The sequence below is a fragment of the Diplotaxodon limnothrissa genome, linkage group LG9, assembly GCF_057381915.1.
Source record: "Diplotaxodon limnothrissa isolate DT_005_m linkage group LG9, D_limnothrissa_male_GT1.1, whole genome shotgun sequence".
In the NCBI taxonomy this organism is placed as follows: Eukaryota; Metazoa; Chordata; class Actinopteri; order Cichliformes; family Cichlidae; genus Diplotaxodon; species Diplotaxodon limnothrissa.
This window is the reverse complement of record NC_140604.1, coordinates 34551548-34576902: the sequence shown is the minus strand read 5'-3', so window position 1 is coordinate 34576902 and position 25355 is coordinate 34551548. Positions and strand designations below refer to the sequence as shown.

The window sequence follows — 25355 nt, the reverse complement described above, 5'->3', positions numbered from 1 at the left end:
CTTCTGGGCTATATTCTCAGCAGCATAAGGAGAATCATGTGCTAACAGCTGTCTAAATGACTCGGCTAAAGTTAGTAGCATGCTTGCTTTTTTTTGTCTGCTTCCACTTGTCTTTGCACTAGGATGATGTCGGCGTAAATGTGCAGTCATATTCGTTGTGTTCCCACTAGTGCTTTCAGGTTAATCTGACCTTAACGCCACAACACGGCAAATCTCCGTTAACGAGCTACCGCCGATCGCCTCGTGCGTGGGGCTAGACGGCCAACACGTTAACGAGCTAACTGCGCTAACACACTAGCTCCCACCCATGTAATTGAGCATTGCGTGGCACATCCAACATACTGTTTTACTTTAGTCCATGACTCGCTTACCTTCAGGGTCATACGTCACATGAAAACCAAAATAATTCCAAACACCAGATCTGAATGAGGGTGGGGGAGGTCCATGTTGCAAGGAGAGCTTAACTTCTGTCTCGCTAGCTTGCCCTGCGCTCTTCCTTCTGAGATGCTGTCTGTGTTGAGCGCTCAGTGAATCTGCGCTCGACAGTGCAGCCTAGGCGGAGTAGTCGAACTCAGATTCACTGAGCGCTCAACACAGACAGCATCGTCAGAAGGAAAGTTGATAAAATAAATTACAAATTTTGTATTGTTCGATACATATGCGTACCGAACCGAAAGCACTGTATCGAACGGTTCAATATCGATACGAATATCGTTGCACCCCTACTAAACACACAATGATAGTGTAAGTCAGGGAATTCCTTGAAAACATTTATCCTAAACACCTCTTGAAATAAAGAATATAAAAGACTGTAATACTCATCCAGAGAAATCAAAGTTTTAAATGCACCTGTGTGTTTATTTTGCGGACAGGAAAAATCCTTCACTGCACCCTACTCTCTGTATATGAAATCTGAGGTATGGAACAATACATCATCAGCAAAAGAGAGGTTTTTTTTGGCATTACTCGAACCTTTCCATTTTCTTCCTTAGATGTAATGCATAATGGGATACAAAGCTTGAATAAATAATTTTCATAGAGAACTCTGAGTAACTTTGAGAGCATTACACAAAACACAAAAGCAATGATTTCAGTCTTAAGCAGCTCAGTCTTTATTGTAGGAATTATTTCTCACATATGATAGTATTACAATATTTTAAAATGTCAATTTGCTTATAAAATTATTGTGTAATCTGTCAAACATGTGTCTCATGATTTGTATCAAGTCATTTTGAGGTGAAAGAACATTCCTGTCACAAGGTAAAAGCTGAAACCAGTTATTGGTGAAGTGGCTTTTATATACGAACGCCTTGGTGTTCTCCTGGGTACTCAGGAGGTGGTGAGGGGAGGTCTGTGCAGACCTGAAGTAATTTGAGTAAATACAAATTACAGCTGCTGTTTTAGTCCGATGTGAAAAGGACCCCTCCTGTTCTAGTGTTGAAAGTTTCTTCCCTTTACTACTTTTATTACAAGAAAATCTTAATTTAGATGGTTATGGGGGGTTTGTGCTGTACAGGGATGTGTCAGGTATTTCAGCATCAGTGTTTTGGTGGAATGATTGAAGGACTGTGAGAAGTTCTGACACCTGAAGATATATCACAACTGTAGTGGGGAGGAAACACTCAGCATTTAATGTTTCCTGATAACGAATACCGTTTTCTACAGTGGGTGTTATGCTACAGCCATCAGCTGTTCATTCATCAGTGCATGTGAACAAAGTTAAACACGATGATAACCAGACTGTATACTCACTGGTCACTTTAGTAGGTCCACAATTTCGGCTGCTTATCAATCTAAATATCTAATTAACCAATGATATTGAAGAAACTCAATGCGTTAAGGCATATAGACATCATCAAGACGACCTGCAGTTCACATTGAGCATCACACTGAGGAAGAAAGGCGATTTAAGTCACTCAAGAGGCTTTACAGCTTTATACGCTTATTAACATCTTATCACACTATAAAGGAAATGCCAATTCAACCGATAAACAACTGCAACCATGAGCAGGTGAGGATGATCCTAAAGCCACCGCTGATGACAAACAGGAGTTATTTGATGTGCTTTCATTAATCAGGTTGTTTGAAAGTTAAACCAGAGCATAAGATGTCAAAAACACACAGAGATTAAGTTAAAGGTTGTGAAACTACATCCAGCTGGCATCCCAAGAACTGACTGTCTGCTTAGAGAAACGTCCACCATCCAGTAGTTATGGATTCTTGATCGTCTGCAGCTCTGCCTGAGGATAACATGCTTTCTTTGTCAGGGTTCGCGACGCGAGCCAGGTGTAAGTTATTAAAGGACCCAGGATGCAGCACAACTGAGGTGAGGAAGCTTTATTGACAGTGAGATAACAAACAAAGGCGAGGGTGGCAAAAAACAGAACAGCGAGTAACCTAAACTGGGAAAAGCTAAACAAAAACAGACCTGAAACAGACGGAGGCACGGCTGGGAGTAATTGGACATAACGGGACAAGGGGAGTGAAACTAGAAACACTGACGAGAGACACAGACCTACAAAATAAAACAGGAACTCACACATGCAAAGACACAGACTAAGAAATCCGGACTTGACACAGGAATACACAGGCAGAAAAGCCTAAATACTAAACTGGGGAAGAACAGAACCAAAACCCAAAGAAAGAGAAAACCAGAACCAAAATACATCACAATAATAGAAAACACAAAACGCTGGGTCAAAAGACCCAGGGCCATGACATTCTTACAGAAAGTGAGCAATGACAGAGAACTCACGTTTTTATGCACTGGTGGGATTGAGAGCCCTCTCCTATTTACTAAACTGGCACTTTAACCAAACCAGCCATAAACATTGTCACAGCTGGTTGTGGCTAAGCAGTAGTATAAAGAGGAAGGATTAAGCCTAGCTTAAGCTGCAACTGGGAAAACAGTCAAGGTTACACCTGAAGGACTCAACATTTGAATGTTTCAGATGATCAAAAAGGAAAGAAATATGACAAAGGTTACCTGGGTCAGTGGAAAATAGTCTGTAAATGGTTTCATTTGTTAAGGGTAAAAAGGTATGAAAAACAACCTGACCATGTATGGAAGCCGGCTGAAAGACCTCACACAGAGAAACAAAGTCACTGACATCAGTATGAAAAGGTTACAGAGTCATTTCTAAGGCTTTGGGACTCAAGCGAACTACGAGCCATTATCCACACTACAGGAAAAATGGAAGAGTACTCAAGCCTCCCAGGAGCAAGTGGCTGACTAGAAATACTGCAAGAGTGCATCGATGACTAATCCAGGAGGTCACTGAAGAACCCAGATCATCATCTAAAGACCTGCAGGCCTTACTTAGCTTAGATAAGGTCAGAGGTCATGATTCAGCAATAAGAGATTCAATGGGGGGAGAGATTCAACAACAGAAAGGCTCATCTCACATCTAACAACAGCTGTAGTTGGAGCTGTAGTTTTTCGAGAGATTTGAGTCCCGTTACACGTGGCATTAAAAGAAGATCACAGGAACAGCCTGACACAGTGGTGGTGGTGTGACGTCTTCCCAAGAACACCTCATACCAAAAAACCGATTCCAGGAAGGATTCTTGTATATGTGGAACCCTCTAACCAAGTAACTGAGCTGAGTCGACACAAGAGGAAAAGAAGCACAACTGCATGATACACAGAAGTGCTGGCTCACTAATCAGCTGCTAGAGACCACTGAACCATCCGAGTTTTACTTCTTTACAGATGAGCATCCAGACCAGGACAGAGAGGAAATCTGACATAACTGAGTCAATGAAACCACAAAAAGATCAAACTGTTTAAGGTGGTAATACACCAAAGTACAACCCAGACCCAGATCAGCTTGAGTTTTTATCTTTTTCTTGGATATAAAGTCACATCAGTGGTCGTTTCACATCCTGTTGATGGCTTTAGTTCATATTGAAGGTTTTCAAAATCAATGGGTGTGAAATGTTTTGATTTGTCACACTGGTCACAGCTGTAGTTTCCCCTCCATGTATGTACGTTCATGTTTGTTACGACTTCCTGACAGCGAGACACTTTTCTCCCAGTTTCTGCATTTGTATGGTTTCTCTCCTGTGTGGACTCTTCCATGCACTTTAAGATGATCCGCAGTGGTGAATGAGAGATGGTTTTTGACCCCATGTGACAGAGTTAATTTTGGTTTAATTCACTTGGTTTAGGGAAGCCTCTCCCACATTCTTTGCAGTAGTTCGTTTTGTCTCCAGTGTGTCTGAGTTGATGTTGTTTAGGTTCTCTTGATGATTGAAAGTTTTTTCCACAAAAGTCACAGAGAAACTCTTTCCACTACCACAGTGACGACAGGGTTGAGAACTGGATCCATCTGTGTCGCTCTGCTTCTAAACAAAGACACAAACACAGTGGAAGTCAGGGAATTCTCTCAACATTTTTATTTTTAATGGCGCCTGAAATAAGGAGTATCTGTGCCAGTGTCCAATTATATCTTACTGTTTACATTATAACACTCAGCTTACTGGGCAACATTAAGTCTTCATTTGTAGGTAATCTACTTAATGGGAAGACTGGTGATTAAACCCCTGGATGCTCTACTCTGCATCCCACAAGATACTGACTCCAACCTGCTCTCCGATGCATCCATTGGAGTGTGAATGTTAGATAGAGAGAAAGGGGAGGAGCTTTTAAAACTTTTAAGCTTTGAAATTAAACTTCATTCATATAAAATTGTAAAACTGTTAAAAGAAAAATACATACCTCACAGTAACTGCACTTTTAGAGTTTCTCTCTGCTGTGAATCTTTTGGTGTGATTTGAGGTAATGTGGAGATTTAAAAGTCTTCTCACACAGGTCACATTTATAAGGTCTCTCCTCAGTGTGGGTAAACATGTGCTGTTGTAAGTTTTTGTATATCACAAAAGCTTTACCACACTGATCACAGCAGTAAACATTATTTTTGGTGTGAATGCGTAGGTGATTGTTTCGGCTGACTAGCCAGCGGAAAGTTTTTCCACAAATGTGACAGCTGTACGCTTTAACTCCACTGTGGACGACTTGGTGTGTTTTTAAGCTTGCAGGGTGGGTAAAAGACTTTCCACACAAGTCACAGCTGTACGCTTTAACTCCACTGTGGACGAGTTGGTGAGTTTTTAAGTTTCCAGGACGGTTAAAAGACTTTCCACACAACTCACAGCTGTATGGTTTAACTCCACGGTGGACGAGTTGGTGAGTTTTTAAGTTTCCAGGACGGTTAAAAGACTTTCCACACAACTCACAGCTGTACGCTTTAACTCCACTGTGGACGAGTTGATGTTTTTTTAAGTTTCCAGGACGGTTAAAAGACTTTCCACACAACTCACAGCTGTGCGTTTTAACTCCACTGTGTATGAGTTGGTGTCTTTCTAAGTTTCCCGAACAGTGAAAAGACTTTCCACACAAGTCACAACTGTATGTTTTCTCTTCCTTTCTTCTGTGAGGTTTGTCGGCCTCCTGAGAGCGCTGACTTCTTGCTCCATGTTGGTCCTGCAGTGACAGAGATACAAACAGAGGCAGTGAGTGAAATGCAGTCGTGGAACAAACTCAACCTTCAAATTTCCTCTATTAACACTAGTTTTAAACCAAAGGTTGAAGTAGTTCCTTTTCAGTCAATACACTCGGTACAACACACGTGCTATGGGATATCATGCCCTCACGTGTCCTGGCTGAGGAAACCTTTATTCACGCCTTTAAGGCAGATTATCTGTGATGACGTGTGCACAGCCCCAATGTGCCGCCACTGCTTCGGCAGTCAGCCCCTGATTCACTGTGCAGCTAAGAAGCTGCAGGTGGACTAGCCCTCTCCTCTGCCAGCTCAGAAGCTGTCGCGGTTCACAGGCTTTTTCCTCCAACTGGACCCCGCAATATCAAAAAACTGCCTTCCTATGTTCCCAAACTTTGTCTGAGAGCTAAGTGCATCATGTGGCAAACCTCTGTCTACCTGCATCACTGTACCCAGCTATGAACAGTACATGACGTTGGACAGCACCGACAAAACTGGCTTAGCTAACCCACTCCTTATGGAGCTGTCTCTGGCCGCTTACCTGGCCCCATCCAATCCAATCCAATTTTATTTATAAAGCACTTTAAAATACCCAGCACAGGAACAAAGTGCTGTACAGAAAATAAGTTAAAACAATAGAATAACAGAAAGCAGCTAAATAAATAAATAAAACATAAAATTAAAACAGCCCTATATTAAAACAAAAACAAGATAAAACAGCATCGAATCACCTAAAAACAACTAAAATAAAAATAAAAACCAACATCTCACGTGGTGTCAAAGGTCAGGGTAAAGAGGTGGGTTTTCAAGAGTGACTTAAAAACAGATAAAGAAGTGGCCTGTCTAATCTCTAAAGGAAGCTCGTTCCACAGTTTGGAGCTGCTACAGCAAAAGCACGATCTCCTCTAAGTTTACGCCCAGTCCTGGGTATCTTCAGGAGCAGCTGATCAGCTGACCTGAGAGAGCGGGTGGGTGTATAAGGCTGTAGCAGCTCAGAGAGATAAGATGGAGCTAGGCCATGGAGAGCTTTAAAAGTAAATAAAAGAATTTTAAAATGAATCCTAAAAGAAATGGGCAGCCAGTGACGTGAAGCTACAACAGGGGAAATGTGCTCAAACTTTCGAGTGCCAGTTAAAAGACGAGTTGCGGCATTTTGCACCCTCTGTAGATGACTAATATATGATGCGCTCACCCCAATATAAAGTGCATTACAGTAATCCAGCCGAGTGCTAACAAAGGTGTGGATCACTGTCTCAAAGTGCTGCCGTGAAAGAATTGGCTTTATTTTTGCCAGCTGCCTGAGGTGAAAGAAGCTAGATTTTACCACTGCCTTAATTTGACTGTCAAGCTTCAGTTCACAGTCCACTTTGACCCCCAGGTTTGTGACAGTTGGCTTAACATACTGTGCCAGGGAATTTACATACACATTGGGGGTCTCAGTGGGGCTGCCACAAACCATCACCTCGGTCTTTTTATCATTGAATTTTAAAAAGTTAACAGACATCCAAGCCTTAATGTCATCGAGACACTGAAGTAATGGCTGTGTGAGGTATCTGCCTTTTTTCTTTAGAGGGACATAGATCTGACAGTCATCAGCATAAAAGTGGAAAGGAATGCCGTGCTTTCTCAGTACAGAACCAAGAGGAAGCAGATATAAAGAGAAGAGGAGGGGGCCTAGAACTGAGCCCTGTGGGACACCACACAAGAGGGGAGCGGAGGACGACACATAGTCACCGAGGCTGACACAAAAAAGTTCGCCCCGCCAAGTAGGACCTGAACCACTCCAGTGCTGTGCCCCTAATGCCCACCCAGTGCTCCAAACGAGAGAATAAAATGGCATAATCCACGGTATCAAACACAGCTATCAAATCTAAAAGCACAAGAACAACACAGTCCCCAGCATCAGTCGCTAAAAATATGTCATTAAAAACTTTTAAAAGGGCTGATTCAGTGCTATGAAAGGCTTTAAAACCAGATTGGAAAACCTCTAACACATTTTGCTTTTCCAGGAAGGCCATTATTTGGCTGTAAACTACCTTTTCAAGAATTTTGGAAAGAAAAGGTAGTTTGGAGATAGGCCTGTAATTTGCAAGAACCGTAGGATCCAGAGCAGGTTTTTTAATCAGGGGTTTGACTACTGCATGTTTAAAATCTTTAGGGACGACACCTGACGACAGTCAGACTATGGTTTACCAGCTCAAGAACCAAAGGACCAACTGTAGGTAACACCTCTTTTAAAAGTTGAGGAGGGACGGCATCATTTGGAGACCCTACAGACTTAAAACGACCAACAGTCTCCTTTAAAACGGAAAGAGTCACATGCTCAAACCTGTCAAAGACAGCAGAGCAGGAAACAGAGACTGAGAGGTCACGAGCACAAGGAGAGACTTGATGAAAAGCGTTCAGCAGTGGAGGAGTTAAAACACGACAGTGCTGAACAGCAGCGTGAGGTTTAACTGAGGCACAGGCAAGAGGAACTTCAAACATCACAGGACTGTGGTCATAAAACACAGCATCACAAATCTATGTTAAAAACAGAAAAGCCATGATATAAAACAAGATCAAGTGTGTGTCCACGTTCACGTGTGGGACCTGTCACACATTGCACCAGATTAAACGAATCAATAAGGTTTAAAAAGCCCTTCGCCATGGGCATATCAGGACAACAGTCGTGAATATTAAAATCCCCAACAATATGAACACGATCATATTTTGGCAGGAATTCAGCCAAGAAGTCAGCAAAGTCAACACAAAGTCCTTATTGTATTTTGGAGGCCGATAAACCACCGCACACAACACTGTGTGAGAGCAGCCCAACTCAAACAGACAGTTCAAAGCTGGTGAACGACGGGGTTGATAGCTTCTTACATTTAAAATGACTTTTAAAGATCGTAGCTATTTCTCCTCCTCGGCCCAACATACGTGGGGAATTAGAATAACAGCAATCGCCAGGTAGAAGATCTGAGAAGAGGCTGCACTCCCCAGCGCTCAGCCACGTCTTGCACACACAGAGAAAATCCAGTCCTCGGGATGTGTAGAAATCCTTCAGGATAAACGTTTTGTTCGCTAGGGACCTAGCATTTACCAGGCCAATCCTGGCGGTAAGCGGCGGATCCCCGTCACTAGCCGTCCTAGAAGCCCGACACAGAGGCCGCAGGTTCCGCAGATTCACACCACGCCGGCGGGACTGGAACATCCCATCCAGGCAGATGACAGTTACCAGCCAGGTACAGACAGGTTCCAACGATCGCCGAGAGAAACAGAAGTTTGGCACCGCTCCTTGTTTTCTGGATAAGGGCTTAAGAGAATACCTTAAAGAAGCTTTCAGCTTCACCAGGAAGCCAGCCCTTCGACCCCGGCGTCAGCACTTTTGCCGGAGTGGTGGATCTGGAACACGGCACAGGTGAGCCGGGATCTCCGATATTAGCGGGGGCAAAGTTTTATGTCCAGCTTGGTTCCACTTTGCCCAGCCTTTGGCAGAAGGTCGGAGATCCAGTACGGTTAGGCGATCATACACCAAGAGAGAGTTGGCATTTATTACAATAGTCAATAAAATCAAAACAAACAACCAACACTGGCAGTGATAGACAGCAAGCCACATGCACCGGCGCCATCTTTTTTAAGGTTAAAAAGGTTAAGTCGGTGCGGCGCCACCGACTTAACCATGAAGTTTGCTGACGACACAGTGGTGTTGGGTGCCATCTCCAACAACGATGAGACGGCCTACATGGATGAAGTGAAGAATCTTGCATCGTGGTGCCAGGACAACCACCTCCAGCTGAACGTCAGCAAGACGAAGGAGCTGGTGGTGGACTTCAGAAGGGGTCAGCACAGAGACTACAAGCCCATTATCATCAATGGAGCTCCAGTGGAGAGGGTGCAGTCCTTCAAGTATCTTGGTGTCCACATCTCCTCAGACCTGACATGGGCTGCCCACATTCAGGTCCAGACCAAAAAGGCTAGGCAGCGCCTGTATCACCTACGACAACTGAGGAAGTTCAGGGTCTCTCCAAAGATCCTCAGGATTTTCTATACAGGCGCTGTGGAGAGCATCCTCACACAGAACATGACATCGTGGTTTGGGAACAGCTGTGTGAAGGACCAAAAAGCTCTCCAGAGAGTGATCCGTACAGCAGAACGCTGCTGCAGGATTGCTCTCCCCCTGCTTCAGGACACCTACACCAGGAGATGCCGGACTAGAGCAGCGCAGATACTGAAGGACCCGTCCCATCCTGGCAACAAACTGTTCCAACTTCTGCAATCTGATAGAAGGTTCCGCATCTTCCGGGCAAGGACAGAGAGACTCAAGAGGAGCTTCTATCCCCAAGCCATCCGTGCCCTAAACACACACACCCGCCCTCTCACATCATCTATAATTGACTGAGACAGGACTCTCTTCCAGACACTCTAAACCAAGGCACAATGTACATTTCAATTCCTTTAATTTTAAATATGTTTATATTGTCTATCCTGTAAAATAGTCAGATGTCTATTCATATTAATGTACAGAATTCACCTGCTTGCTGCTACTACTGCACATTCACCCAATGTATATACTACATATATATATATATATATATAATGTTTTTCCCCTACACCCCCCCCCCCCAATTTTTTTGCACATGTCGAGGAGCGTGTCAGGCTACATTTCACTGTGTGTTATACTTGTATAACTATGCATGTGACAAATAAAGAACCTTGAACCGATTATTCAATTAACTGGTCAAAATCAACAGTCCTTCCGATTAATTGCTCCTTCCATAATTCTTCTCCTTCCCCACTGCAATCTGGAAATATAAAATATTTAGGTATTAATGTCTCTCCTAAACTTTCAGAATTAACTAAATTAAACCACATCCCACTTTTAACCCTTTAAGACCTACCATAGAACCAAGTCCGCCAGAGCTTATATTATAGTTTTACATGCTGTAGTGCCATTTTTGGGAGTATTTCAAGTTGCTATACATCAATACAACCATTATAGCCCAAATTTTAATAATATGTATGCATTAAGTGCATAGTAATTACATAAATTGCAAAAAAGTACAATAAACTACAAAAAAAATTGAAAATCGTTTTTTTAACATATATTTCTAGTTAGAGAAATTTAAGAGGCATATCCCTCAAAACTGTAAATGCAAAAAAGTTGCACAAACTAGTTTCTCACCACAGGAAATTAATTTTGAGTGTCTTCTTAGTTTTATTTTTGAAATACACCAATTTTCATATACTGTAGGAAAAACGAAAATAAATATTATAATGCAAATTTGCAAAGAAAACAGCATATGCATCAAAATAAACTATTTCCAGCAGTGCAATATGAGTCCTAAGCATCCCAGAAATGACACAGAAAGTCATAAAGTCAAATATAACTTTTAAAAACACCAGTATAGGCTCATGAGGCCCTGATGGCAAAAAACTACATTTCCGCAAAATGACGTCACTTCCGGTTTCGGGCAGGTCATGGCGGACATGGGATAGTTCACGCTGATGGATGTAGGAAGTGTTATGAACAGCTCATCGGATCGGCAAAGCGTGTTTCTGAAATATTTTGTTTTTGGTGCTGCAAGCGCTTTTTATGCAGTTTTTGCAAAGCTATATGTGGAAGGAAACTGTGACCTAGGACAAGCTGATGGCATAAGATGTAAGTACAATTCCTCCGGTTTCATATGCAAAAAAAATTATTGCGCTAGCTTACTTGGTTGCAGAGCTACCGGGATTTATAAATAGTTACGCAAAATGGAGCGTGTTCACTCCGACCGGCTTTAAAGGGTTAAAGACAGTAGAAGTTGATCTGGCTAGATGGAAATCTTTACCCATATCACTCATGGGAAGGGTCGCCGCTATAACAATGATGGTCTTGCCAAAAATAAACTATTTATTTTCAATGATCCCAAATAAGCCATCACAAGATTGGTTCAGATCTCTAGACTCGTATATTTCTAAATTCCTTTGGAAAGATAAACCCCCACGTATCAGCTTAAAAACACTGCAAAAGACCAAGGATAAAGGAGGATTAGATCTGCCTAACTTTAATCACTATTTTTTAGCCAACAGGCTTCAGTTCACCTCTAGATGGTTTAAACACACCCTCTTAGATGAACCTTGGATAGATGTAGAACAGGCCCTATGTAATAACCTAGAAATTTCAGACCTACCATTTATCAGCTCAAACATCAAACGACATGAATGCTTTAAAAGCGTCAGCATCAGCTCTTCTCTGACAGCATGGTGGGAGTTTCTAAAAATGACAGAGTCTTCATTAATCCCATGCAAACGTACACCTATCTGGAACAATCCGGACATATTACAAAACTTTACTTACAAACACTTTCTAAAGTAGATGAATCAATATCCCTTCCTACTGCAAAATGGGAAGCAGATTTATCGATCAGCTTAGACCCAAACCTTTGGTCTCAGATATGCTTAAAAACCTTTCAATGGATCAGAAATCCCAGTTTCCAATTAATACAACACAAAATATTACACAGAGTGCGCTATACTGGTCATAGGATGTTCAAGATGGGCTATACGCCTTCCAACAACTGCTCACACTGCACAGCAAATACACCGGACAATTACATCCACGCTCTTTGGTTCTGTCCACTAGTTCAGAAGTTTTGGCGTGAGTTATGTGAAGACTTATCAAAGTGTCTGAAATGTAACATTCCAGCCTCTCCATTAGTATGCTTGCTGGGCAACTTGGATGAGGTCACTGCAGAAATAAACACAGCCCACGTTGTTTTTACGGCCCTATGCATAGCCAAGAAAATGGTCCTCATTAACTGGAAAAATAAAAATAATCTTAATTCTAACCAATATAAAAACCATCTAATAGATCACAGTCGTCTTGAAACAGCCTCACATTTGATCAATCCCTTTGGGCTCCTTTGATCGACTTCATCACCTAGTGGGGGTGGGGGTCATGGTTTGGTCCTGCCTTCGCTATTGTGGTGGATACGGGGGTAGGGATGGCCTTGGGGCGTCTGGGGAGTCCCTAGGGACGTTTTCCCTTGAGGGCCTAACCCGGGGGATGTGGCCATGACCTGGTTAGGGGCTCTGGGGGCTCTTAGATGGTGTTTCCCTTGTGGCTGCGTACAGCAGAGATGGGGGAGGGTCTGTGCTGGCGGACGTTGGTTACTGGTCTGGTAGCCTGGGTCCGGGACGGGCGTGGAGGCTTGGGGGTGCTCCGTCCCCCGGTCTGGGGTGCTTGCTGGGCCTTGGGGGCTTGGGTCCTGGCTGTTGTGTCGCCAGAGCTGTGGGCGGGTGGGTGCAGGGGGGCTCAGCCCCAGTGTAGGGGACCTCTGGTGCATCGGCCCAACTAGGGGGCTCTCTAACTGGTGGGGAGGCTGTTATATCTTTGCAGGTGGTCTCCTCTCTACAGGAGCTCACTCTGCACGTGGGGGGAGCGATATAAGAGAGGTGGAGAATGAACTCAACCTGGGTGTCTATTGTCTTGTGTAGTTTGGGAGATGACTGGATGATGGGGTGGGTGCAGTTTTCTCTGGGATGGAGTCGGGTGGGCTGCTCCGGACTCTGTGGGGCTGGGCGGTGCTGCTGCTGCGGGCCCCGGTCCGGATGGGCCTGGGCCCCCTTGCCCTGGTGGGTTCCAGAGTGTGGGGGTGCCTACTGGGGTCAGCGGGGGAGCTGGCCCCAGGGAGGGGCCGCTTGCCCCTCCCTTTCTTCCCTCCCCATCCTAAGCTGCCTCCCTATTCCCGCTCTACCACACCCACACGCACAGGGCTTGGAGTGCAGGTATGTCACCAAGGTGCAGGGGAGGCACTCCCCCTCTGTCCCCTTCTGGCCGCCTGTGCCTCAATTTTATTCTGCAACCTAGACATCCACATTACTCACACTCTCACATAACACATACATATAGGGCCTTGGGGGTGGGCACGTTTTATAGCATCCAAAGGATGGTCTGTGTATTCCAACCCACCTCTGGTGCTGTTGCCCTACCCTCAATTTTAAATGCATATAGACACTAAGGGTTTTCGGGAAGAGCCGTGCTGCTCTCTGAGAGGAAGCAAGTACCATGCTCTCCTGTGTTTTAAATGCACTTTAGAACAGCACACAGCAACACTACATATGAGTGGGCTTAGGGAGGTGTTGGGTCTTCACTCACCCCGGTTCTGTTAGACGTCAGGGCTGGGGCGCTGGGAGGAGGTACTGGCCGTCAGATTGGGGTCTGGGATGCGGGGCCTCCCTACTACTGCAGATAAGGAGGTGGTACGCTTGCCTCCACCCCAGAGAGAAGGGTTACATCTCCTGGGTTTAGGTGCGGCTTGCCCCTCTGGGGGCGGGGGTACCTGGACCTGGGATATAGAGTATGTTTGGGGAGTGCGACTGTCTGTGCAGTGTCTATTTGTGTCTGTCTACACGTTGGGTGAGTGCCGAGTATTTGGTTGTGCACATGGGGTGGGAATGCACGTTTGTATCCGCGTGCGCCTGTTCGTCTGTGTCTATATGTCAGGTTGGGTCTTAGACTCAACCTCTCTGGGTACATCTCAGGCCCTCCTAAGTATGGAGGCCTATCTCCCCTCACCACACTCCCTGCCGGTGGCTGATGCCCTCAGACGTTGGTGTGTTGGTGGTCCTTGTCGTCTGGGGCTGGGCGCTCATGTATGTACCGGCTCACTGCTGTTGGCCGATTGGCGGGGCCTGGCGCCTGTGGCCCGGCTGGACCCCTTCCGGGGGATGGGATGCCCTCAGGCCTCTGCCCTCTGGGCCTGAAGCTCGGTCCTCTCTGCCGCAGCTGGCTGCCGACAGAGCCCGCGGGCACGCCACTGCAACCCCCTCTGGCCTCTGCTCCGTAGCTGCTGGGTGACCTCTCGTTTGGGGCTCTACTCAGCTCTTCCCAGGAGGGTGGCACGGTTCCCCCCCTTTTGGTGGTCCTCCTTGGGCCCTTGTACTCTGGGGCCTCTGGATATCTGGGGCCTGGACCTCCTCCATACCTGCTTCATACCCTGGGGGACGGCGCTATGGCTCCCCACACTTCCTAGCAGATCGTTACATGGAGAAACCTTTGGAATACAAGCATGCTGATCCACACAGCTATGCACACAGGTGTACACACCGGTGTTCACAGACACGGACTACACCTTTCTTTCCTGCTGCCTCAAAGCACATTGTGCGCTGTCTATCTTGCGTGCTGCACAATTTATTTTTCTCCATACAGGTGATCCAGGTGTTTTGTTTGTTTTTCTTTTCTTTTTCTTTCTTTTCTTTCTGAGCAACACCCAGGAGGAAACACAGAAAGCGGTGTGATAGGATACAGAAGCAGGGTAAGCATAGAGGAGCTAATGCGAGGCTAGCTGCTAACCAATACAAGCCAGACGTACGGACACAGTTGCCGGCCAATGTCTGCTCCCTTGACAACAATATCAGACTGTGGAGCGCTTCTCAACACAGTGTGAGGAACGATGCTGTGGCAGGGCTTCCAACACATTACGTACTACAAGCCCCCTCCCCCAATGACAAGGGACACCAATTGTGAGTAAATGCCTCGAGCGGCTGGTCTTGAAGCACATCATGAACAGTCTCCAAATAGACCTGGATCCCCTTCAGTTTGCATACAGGACCAACCGATCTACAGAAGATGACCTCTCTCTACCACACTCCATGTTATGCTGTCACACCTGGAGAGGAAGAACACCCCTCTGCCAGAGTCCTTTTCATCGACTTCAGCTCAGCTTTTAACACGATCATTCTGCAGCAGTTGGAAAAGCTGATGCTATCAGGCGTGGACCCTGCAACCTGCAAATGGGTTTTCAGCTTCTTGAAAAGCGGCAACAGACAGTCAAGGTGGGCAGCCACACATCAAAGACCATCTTGTTGAGCACAGACTTTCCTCTGGGGGGTGTCCTGAGCCCGTTGCTGTTCAGTCTGCTCACACATTACTGTAAGCCAGACTCTGTGCTAATCATATTGTTGAAATTTGCAGACAACAACTGTGGTTGGTCTCATCACTGACAACGACCACTTATAGAATAGATGTGGAGCAGCTTGAAGTGTGGTGTAGATCCCGTAATCTCACCAACAATGTGGACAAAACAAAAGAGATGGTGATCGATTTCAGGAAGTCTGGCAGAGATCACCACACAGACTTCACCATAGAGGGTGCTGCTGTGGAGAGGGTCAGCAGTGTTAAGTTCCTGGGTGTGCACCTTGCTGATGAACCGTCCTTCTTCATTAATACAACAGCAGTTATCAAAAAAAGCACAAAAGTGTCTGCACTCCCTTGGGAGACTCAGAAAAGCAGGACTGCACCCAATAACCATACATTCAGCTATTAGCACAGCTATACTCTGATGCCTCCTATCCACACACACACACACACAGCATACAATATACTCCCCAGATACACACACTACTTAATTTAATTATCCCCTTCTGTGAAAGGGCTGATGCTACCTGTATGAGTGTGACTATTTGGACTGGAGTTTGTTTATGAATTAAGATTTTATGTTATTTACCCCTTTTTATTGTTGTGATTTATTACTGCCTTTTTACTGTTTGTCAAACCATTTTTCTTTTTAGTTGTATTGATTATTGCACTGTAGATGCTGGTGAGAAACACTTTCATTTCAGCCTGGGTAATACCATACGAAATGACAAACTTCTTCTTGAATCCTTTTCAATCTTGACAAACAAGCATCAGCTGATGAAGTGCACAGTTTCAATAAAAGTGATAGGTTCTTCACCTTTTGTGTTGATGACATTTTTGTCCACTGTAGCGGCTGAGCTGAGTCCGAATGGTTGAAAATGTTCGTCTGGTGCTCCGTCAGACTCTTCTCCTCCTGCTGATCAGCTGGGACACAAAACAGATCTTTGTAACATCACAGTGAAACAAGAACAGAGGACGGAGTCTTGACTGATCAGGCCCCATCATAGCTTAAAGATCTCATAGCATCACACTATCCCATTAGAGCACTTTGCTCTCACACTGCAGGCTTACTTGCAGTTCCTACAGTATTTAGAAGCACAACAGAAAGCTGAGCCTTCAGCTTTCAGGCCCCTCTGCTGTGGAACTGGCTTCTAGTGTGGATTTGGGAGACGGACACCCTCTGAAACAATGGTAGTCATGGCCATTGATCAGTGGTCTTTGACCAATGGTCATGAGAATTTGCATATTAATGATCCAGGAACTTACCTCAGCCCATTGTTCATTCAGTGGGCTAGTTTCAGTTATTGTGCAAATGTTCTGTTTATAAGGTCGGAAACCTGCAGTCAGCTGAAGAAGTCGCTTGGATGAGTGATGAAATGTTTGTCCCACTAAAAAAACTACGTCCAGAACAAAATATTTTATGAAAATGTTTTTAAATGAGAAAGCATTTTAAGCATATTCCCCGCCAAAAATTAACAAATTCTCTCCATCAATAAATATTTGACACTCAGGGAATTTTTTACCTAAAATTTACTCACTGCAGGTTGAGTGTTGACTCAAAATGACTTTAAATCATCCAGGAAAGTCTATAAAAAAAAGATCAAAGCTTATCGCTCTACAGCCTGATAAAGGACACAGGTACAATGTGTCTGTGGATGCGAAATAAACATGATTGACTGAATAGATGTTGAACAGGTGTGTTCTAGCAGCTGCAAAAGAGACTGGACAGCATGGACATGGACACACACACACACACACACACACACACACACACACACACACACACACAGCACCTTGTGTTTGTAACCGGGGGGGGGGGGGTTGTGTTTACGGTGGGAGGTGCTTGTGATGTGTCTTATTGTGTGAACTGTAACAGTTTGTCAATAAAAAGGCTACGAGGACAGCTGCTCTTTGAAGGATTTGGGCTAGAGACAGGTGGAGCGTGAGCTCCACTGCCTGCTTCTGACCAAAGCCTTTCCTCGTTAGCGAGTTAAAGACCGGTTGAAGATGTTCTGTCTTGATTTCGCTCTTCATGAGGAATAAGTCTCTAAACTAGCGGGGCCTGTGGGAACACAGACCCAACAGTCATAAATATTTTGTACTTGTTAATCAAATGCGTATTTGTAACTTTGTAAACCAAAATATGTGAACATTTTACTTTTGTGCATCTACAGATGAGAATTTGTCTATGTGTATAAAAAATATTTCCAAGTGTTACAAATTTTTCTGTTAATATCTGGTTACAGATACTGTTAGGATTTAAATACATATAGTCTTAATGCTTATTTGCAAAGTTGCAAAACTCAATACACAAATACGCATTTGATTTACAAATACAAAATATAGGGGGGTAAGGAGGACGGAGCAGAGGGTAAGGAGGACGGAGCAGGGTAAGTGACGAGTAAGGTAAGCGACCCATGTTGTAGGTGACGTCAGACGCCGGAGAATTGGCGGGAAAAAAGCAAATGGCAGCATAGAGTTTAACAAAGGTTTTCCAAGCTTCAGTATTACCAAATATACTAATCAATTGTCATATAACTAACAACATCTGTTTTATCATCTCTAACACCCTGGAGGACAACGGGGAGAGTTTAGACGCTCTCCAAGATTACATCGACCGCTGTTTTCAAGATTTAGTAATGCAGAAGGCCCAGAGTGCATCCTCCCTGGCCAAAATTGAGACGCCGTCATCGAAGAGATGTCGCCCGGCAGACTCCCCCGGTACAACATCGCCTGCCGGCAAAGACAACGCAGACATCCTGGAGTCAATCGACAAGCGATTGTCCAGTTTCGATGCGAAGCTGTCCCTGGTGGAGATTTTACACCGGGAATTTAAATCTCTGAGAGAATCCCTGGAATTCAGCCAGCAGCAGGTGGAATCGCTTGCCGCTGAAAATACCACGCTACGGGAGTCGGTCAAATCTCTCACCGATAACGTGACCCAGCTAAACATTGAAAATAAAAAAATAAAAGAGTCCGTTATCGATCTACAAGCCCGTAGCATGAGAGATAATCTTGTGTTTTCTGGTATTCCAGAATCTGCCGGAGAGGACGCGGAGGCAACGGTGAAAAGCTTCATTAAAATCCACCTGAAGCTGCCGGAGGACACCGTAAAGAACATCGACTTCGATAGAGTACATCGCTTGGGGGGCGTGAGGTCGCGGACCGGGAGACCACGGCCTATTGTGGCCAAATTCAGTCAATTCAAACAGAAGGAACAGGTGAAGAGTCGCGGCAGAGAGCTGAAAGGAACGGACTTCAGCGTGAACGACCAGTTCCCCAAAGAGATCCTGGAACGACGCAAGGTCCTGTTCCCAATTCGACGTAGCTTCATCCAGAAAGGCTCCCGTGCTGTCATCGCCGTGGACCGGCTCTACGTGGACGGACAGCTGTACCGCGACCCCGGCATCACACCGTGGTTATATTGACTGCACTCCAGATAAGAACCCGCTACACTCGTTTCTTATTCATTCACACTTTCTCTTTTAACATGGGTTTAACCTAGTAATATCAATATGATGTCATAGCAGATATAACACCGTCACCCTCCGTCATTGCTTTAATTGGAATGTTTCCGTTTCGTTTCTTTTTTGTTGTTGTTGCTCACAGTTCATGTGGTTTCTTTCTTTCTCTTGTCTTTCACTGCTGTGATCACCTACTTCCCCACTCACCTACAAACAACACCCTCTATTTCTCCATATTTTCACACCACGATCACGCAAACACATCCGCTCAACGGCAGCATATTCACAACAACCTCACAGCACGCACAGACTTGCAGGACACATAAGCAAGCCACGCTTGTTCATATTAGTGAATATTCACACACATAGTCAGACTTATGGAGCCTCTCACCACACCTTTTTTTCTTCCTCTCGCTCTTTCTATTTACAAACAAGGGATGTTTCCACATTCTCTCCACCCGTTTAAACGAAACACCCAGCGTACATCATTAGAAATACACACACAATTATGGGCATGCTGAGGTTTGTCACATGGAATGTAAATGGAGCTGGCACCAGAGGAAAGAGGTTAAAGATATTTAACCAGCTTAAAAAACTACAGGCAGATGTTGTTTTATTACAAGAAACTCACAGACCTGTCACAGGTTTAAACGAACTTAAAACACCTGAGTTTCCTAACGTGTTTGCAGCCTGTTATAATTCTAGACAACGGGGAGTAGCAATTTTAATATATAAAAATGTTAATTTTACAGTACTCGATACAGTTATAGATCCAGAGGGTAGATTTCTAATTATTAAACTATCAATATTGAACAAAAAACTATGTATTGTAAGTATATATGGTCCAAATGTTGATGAACCCTCATTCTTCCACGGATTTTTTAGTGCACTCTCTGAACACCTCGAATGCACACTCATTCTTGGCGGTGACCTCAACCTTGGACTAAATGAAGAAATGGATAGGCTCAACACAACAGGAAGTCAGCGCAATTGGCAGTCCACAAATATAATCAAACAGTATATGAGCGACTTTGGCCTTCGTGATGCATGGCGCTCCCTTCACCCCAACAGTAAGGAATATACTTTTTTCTCGCATGTTCATCACTCTTACTCTAGTCTGGATTATTTTCTGGTCAGCAGCTCACTGCTGAGTGACATTTCAGACACTGAGATTCATCCTATAGCTGTCAGCGATCATGCTCCTGTATCATTAACACTAATGTACAAGAATAACACTACGCCAAGAAAAAACTGGAGATTTAATACATCATTGCTTAAAGATGAAGACTTTATTAAATATTTTAAAAAGGAATGGACTTCATATTTAGACTTTAATGACACTCCCGGAATATCTGCTGCTGTTCTATGGGAAGCAGGGAAAGCTGTAATGAGAGGTAAAATAATTTCTTTCTCATCACACAAAAAGAAAGAAGAAAACAAAAATATTCAGGAATTAGAAAAAAACATCAAATCACTAGAAGAAGCCTACGCGTGCAACCAAGATCAGGAAACATTGAACAAAATACGCAAGACAAAACTAGAATTAAATGAAGCTATTAATAAAAAAACACAATTCCTTATACAAAGACTTCGCTTGCAGAATTTTGAACACAGTAACAAATCAGGTCGATTTCTAGCTAACCAGTTAAAAATAAAGAAAGAAAAAACAACTATATGTGCTGCTAAAGATTTATCGGGGAATACAATATATGACCCTGGAAGAATAAACAACATTTTTAGGGACTTCTATGAAACTTTATACTCACCACAAATAAACCCATCTAAAAATGAAATTGATCTGTTCCTTGACAACGTAACTCTTCCAAAATTACTAGACAGTCAAGCAATGGAACTAGATTCGCCACTGACGCCAAGTGAACTCCAGGAAGCCCTGATAAGTATGCCCAATAATAAGGCTCCAGGTCCAGACGGCTTCCCTGCAGAATTCTACAAAGAATTCTGGACTATTCTGGCACCAGTATTCCACGGCATGTTGCAGGAAATCGAGGAAAATGGCAGACTACCACCAAATATGAATTCTGCCAACATTAGTCTCCTGCTAAAACCAGGCAAAGACCCTTTATTTCCCTCAAGTTATCGTCCAATTTCTCTTTTAACTCATTCACTGCCAGCCATTGGCAGTGAATGGGTTAAACCCATTGACTCATGCACTGCAATTGACGGCTGTAGACGTCAATGGCAGTGAATGAGTTAAATGTAGACCTTAAAATAATCTGCAAAGCTCTCTCAAAGAGATTAGAGAAAATAACCCCCCTCTTAATTCATCCTGACCAAACTGGTTTCATAAAAAGTCGGCACTCCTCAACAAACACTCGTAGATTACTTAATTTAATAGACTACTCATACGATAAAAACATCGAAACCATAATATTATCTCTAGATGCAGAAAAAGCATTTGATAGAGTTAACTGGAAATTTTTATTCGCAACTTTACACAAATTTGGTTTTGGAAACTCTTTCATAAACTGGATAAGAATATTATACAATTCCCCAACAGCTCGTATCAGAACAAATGACCAGACATCCTCCAGCTTCTGTCTCCTGAGGGGCACCAGACAGGGATGCCCACTCTCCCCTTCACTTTTTGCAATTTTTATCGAACCTCTAGCAGCAGCATTTAGACAGGCTACAACAATTAAGGGCATAAAATGTAAGAGCATAGAACATAAAACCTGTCTCTATGCGGATGATGTGTTGCTTTTTCTGCAAAACACACAAACCAACCTCTCTGAGGTAATTACTCTAATAAACTGGTTTTCAAGAGTTTCAGATTATTCAATTAACTGGCCAAAATCTACAGTTCTCCCCATTAACTGCTCCTTCCATAATTCTTCCTCTGCCCCACTGCAATCCGGAAATATTAAATATTTAGGTATTAATGTTTCTCCTAAGCTTTCAGACTTAACTAAATTAAACCACATCCCACTTCTAAAGAAAGTAGAAGGCGATCTGACTAGATGGAAATCTTTACCCATATCACTCATGGGAAGGGTCGCCGCGATAAAAATGATGATCTCGCCAAAAATAAACTACTTATTTTTGATGATCCCTAACAAACCATCACAAGATTGGTTCAGATCTCTGGATTCATATATTTCCAAATTCCTTTGGAAAGATAAACCCCCGCGTATTAGCTTAAAAACGCTACAAAGAACCAAGGATAGAGGAGGATTAGATCTGCCTAATTTTCACCAATACTTCTTAGCCAACAGGCTTCAGTTCATCTCAGAATGGTCAAAACATACCTTCTTAGATGAGCCCTGGCTAGATGTTGAACAGGCACTATGCAAGGATCTAGAGATTTCAGACCTACCATTTATTAGCTCAAACATCAAAAGACATGAATGCTTTAAAAGTATCAACATCAGCTTCTCTTTGACAGCATGGTGGGAGTTTCTAAAAATAACGGAGTCTTCATTAATCCCATGCAAACGTACACCTATCTGGAATAACCCTGACATATTACAAAACAATAATATGATTAATTTCCCAGAATGGAGTTGTAAAGGAATTAAATACTTAGAACATATATTAGAGGGAACAGAATTTATTCCATTTGACAGACTAGTTGCACAATATGGGATCAACAAGAAAAGATTTTTAGAATATCAACAAATTAAATCCATAGTAAAAAAGAAATTTAACCTCAGTCAAGTTGAATTACAAACACCACCAAGTGCGGCACATTTCCTTACTCTTAAATCCCCCAAATTATTATCTAAAATATACAGAACACTTTCTAAATTAGATGAATCAATATCCCTTCCTATTGCAAAGTGGGAAGCAGATTTATCAGTCAGCTTAGACCAAAACTTCTGGTCTCAGGTATGCTTAAAAACCTTTAAATTGATTAAAAATCCCAGTCTGCAATTAATACAATACAAAATACTACATAGAGTGCACTATACAGGTCATCGGATGTTCAAGATGGGCTTTACATCTTCCAACAACTGCTCACACTGTCAAGGCAATACACCAGACAATTACACCAGTGCAGAAGTTTTGGCGCGAGATATGTGAAGACTTATCAAAGTGTCTGAAATGTAACATTCCAACTTCCCCCTTAGTGTGTTTGTTGGGCAGCTTAGATAATGTCACTTCAGATAAGAATATAGCCCATATGATCTTCACTGCCCTATGCATAGCCAAGAAAACTGTCCTCATGAACTGGAAAAATAAAAATAATCTTAATTCTAACCAATATAGAAATTATCTATTAGATTACATTAGTCTTGATACAGCCTCTACCACCACATCAGATCAATTGCTCTGGGCTCCTTTGATCAGCTCCATCACCTAGTGGGGGTGGGGGGTCATAGTTTGGTCCCGCCTTCACTGTTGTGACTGGTGTGGGGGTAGGGACAGGCTTAGGGCGTCGGGGGGTTCCCCGGAGGCATCTTCCTTGGGGGGCTCAACCCGGGGTAGCGGTCATGTCCGGGTGGGGGCTCTTTTGGCTCTCGGGTGACTGTTTCCTCGCGGCTGCGTGCAGCGGGGCTAGGGGAGGGTCTGTGCTGACGGACGTGGGTTACTGACCTGGTAGCCTGTCTGCCCCTGGGTGGGTCCGGGATGGGCGTGAGGTTCTGGGGGCGCTCCGTCTCTGGGCTGGGGCCCTGGCCGGGCCTCGGGGCCTTGGGTCCTGGTTTGTGTGTTGCAGGGGTTGTGGGCGGGTGGGTGCATGGGGGCCCATCCCTGGCGCAGGGTGCCGCCGGTGCGTCGAGCCGCCTGGGGGGCTCTTCAACTGGTGGGGGAGATTGTCACATCTTGCAGGAGCTTTCCTCTCCTCAGGAACTCTCTGCAGGAGGGGGAGATACAGGAGAGGTGGAGGAAGATCTCAGCCTGGGCGTCTATTGTCTCATGTAGTCTGGAAGATGAATGGATGGTGGGGTGGGTGCAGTTTTCTCTGTGGTGGGGTTGGGTGGACTGTCCTGGGCTCTGTGGGGCCGGGGGGCGCTGCTGCGCTGGGCCCCGGTCTGGATGGGCCTGGGCCCCCTTTTCCTGGCGGGTCGCGGAGTATGGGAGTGCCTACTGGGGTCAGCGGGGGAGCTGGCCCCAGGGAGGGGTCACCTGCCCCTCCCTTCCTTCCCTCCCCATCTCCAGCTGCCTCCCTCTTCCCGCTCCACCACAACCACCCACACATGCAGGGCCTTGGAGTAGGGGTATGTCACCAGGGTGCAGAGGAGGCTACCCCCCCCCCCCCCCCCCGTCCCCTTCTGGCTGCCTCTGCCTCAATTTTATCCCACAACTTAGACATTCACATTACTCACACTCTCATTACACATACATATAGGATCTTGGGGGTGGGCACGATACACAGAGTCCAAATTACCATCAGGGTGTACACTTCACCCCTGGCGTCGTTGCCCACCTCTCAATTTTGAATACACGTAGACATTGAGGGCTAACAGGAGGGACTATGCGCTTACCTGCTGCTCTCTGGCAGGTAGCTCCATGCCCTCCTGGGTTTTAATTGCACCTTAGAACACACATGCATCAACACTACAATGAGCGGGTGGAGGGAGGTTTGGAGTCTTCTCTCACCCCCGTTCTCTGCAGCCTGCTGGAGCGGGGGGGCTAGGAGGAGTTGGCCGTCCAGCTGCGGTCTGGAGTTTGGGGCCTCCCTGCTGCTGCGGAGTCGGGGCGGTCTGCCTCTCCCCACCGCAGGGAAAAGGATAACACCACCTGGGTCTGGGTGCAGTTCCCCCCTCCAGGGGCAAGGGTACCTAGACCCGGTTTGTAGAGTACGCTTGGGGAGTGTGACCGTGTGTAGATCGTCTCTTTATGTCTGTCTCCATGTTGGTTGAGTGTGGAGTAAGTGCATAGGAGAGCATGAGGGTGGGGATGGATGTTTGTGTCTGTGTGTGCCTGTATGTCTGTGTCTATATGTCAGGTTGGGTATCAGACGCCACCTCTCTGGGGACATCTCAGGCCCTCCAAGGTTTGGAGGCCTATCTCCACCCACCACTTCCCCTGCCAGTGGCGGACTCCCTCAGGTGTCGGTGCGTTGGTGGTTCTTTGTGTCTGGGGGTGGGCGTCCGGGTACACACCGGCTCACTCCTTGGCGGCCGCTTATCGGGGCCTGGAGCCTGGGGCTCGCTCGGGCCACTTCGGAGGTGGGGTGCCCCCGGCCTCTCGGCCTGGGGCTCAGTCACTCAGGCACAGCTGGCTGCCGGCGGAGCTCACGGGCGCGTCACTGCAACTCCCCCTGGCTTTCGCTCCGCGGCTGCTGAGTGAGCCCTCATCTGGGACTCTCCTCAGCTCTTACAGGGACAGTGGCGCGGCTGCCCCTCTGTTGGTCTTCCTTGGTCTCTTGTGTTCTGGGGGCCTCTGGATGTCTGGAGTTTTGATCTCCTCCATGCCTGCTTCATACCCTGGAGGACGGGGCTGTGGCTCCCCACACTCCCTAGCAGATCGTTACATGGAGAAACCTTTGGAATGCAAGCATGCTGATCCACACAGGTATGCACACAAGTGTACACACGGGTA

The 25355-nt window shown here is 45.1% G+C and overlaps 1 protein-coding gene across 1 annotated transcript in view; it reads right to left on the bottom strand.

Annotated features, from left to right (window-relative positions):
- LOC146625998 (uncharacterized) overlaps positions 1 to 16307 on the bottom strand; it is a 41554-nt gene extending 25247 nt beyond the window's left edge. The window contains exons 1-2 of the mRNA XM_085363117.1: positions 16205 to 16307; positions 5039 to 5485 (exon numbers count right to left, since the gene is read on the bottom strand). Coding sequence (XP_085219243.1) covers positions 5039 to 5485; positions 16205 to 16222 — 465 coding nt within the window. The 5' untranslated portion in view covers positions 16223 to 16307. The remainder of the gene's footprint in view (positions 1 to 5038; positions 5486 to 16204) is intronic.
- Between the last annotated feature and the right edge of the window lie 9048 nt (positions 16308 to 25355).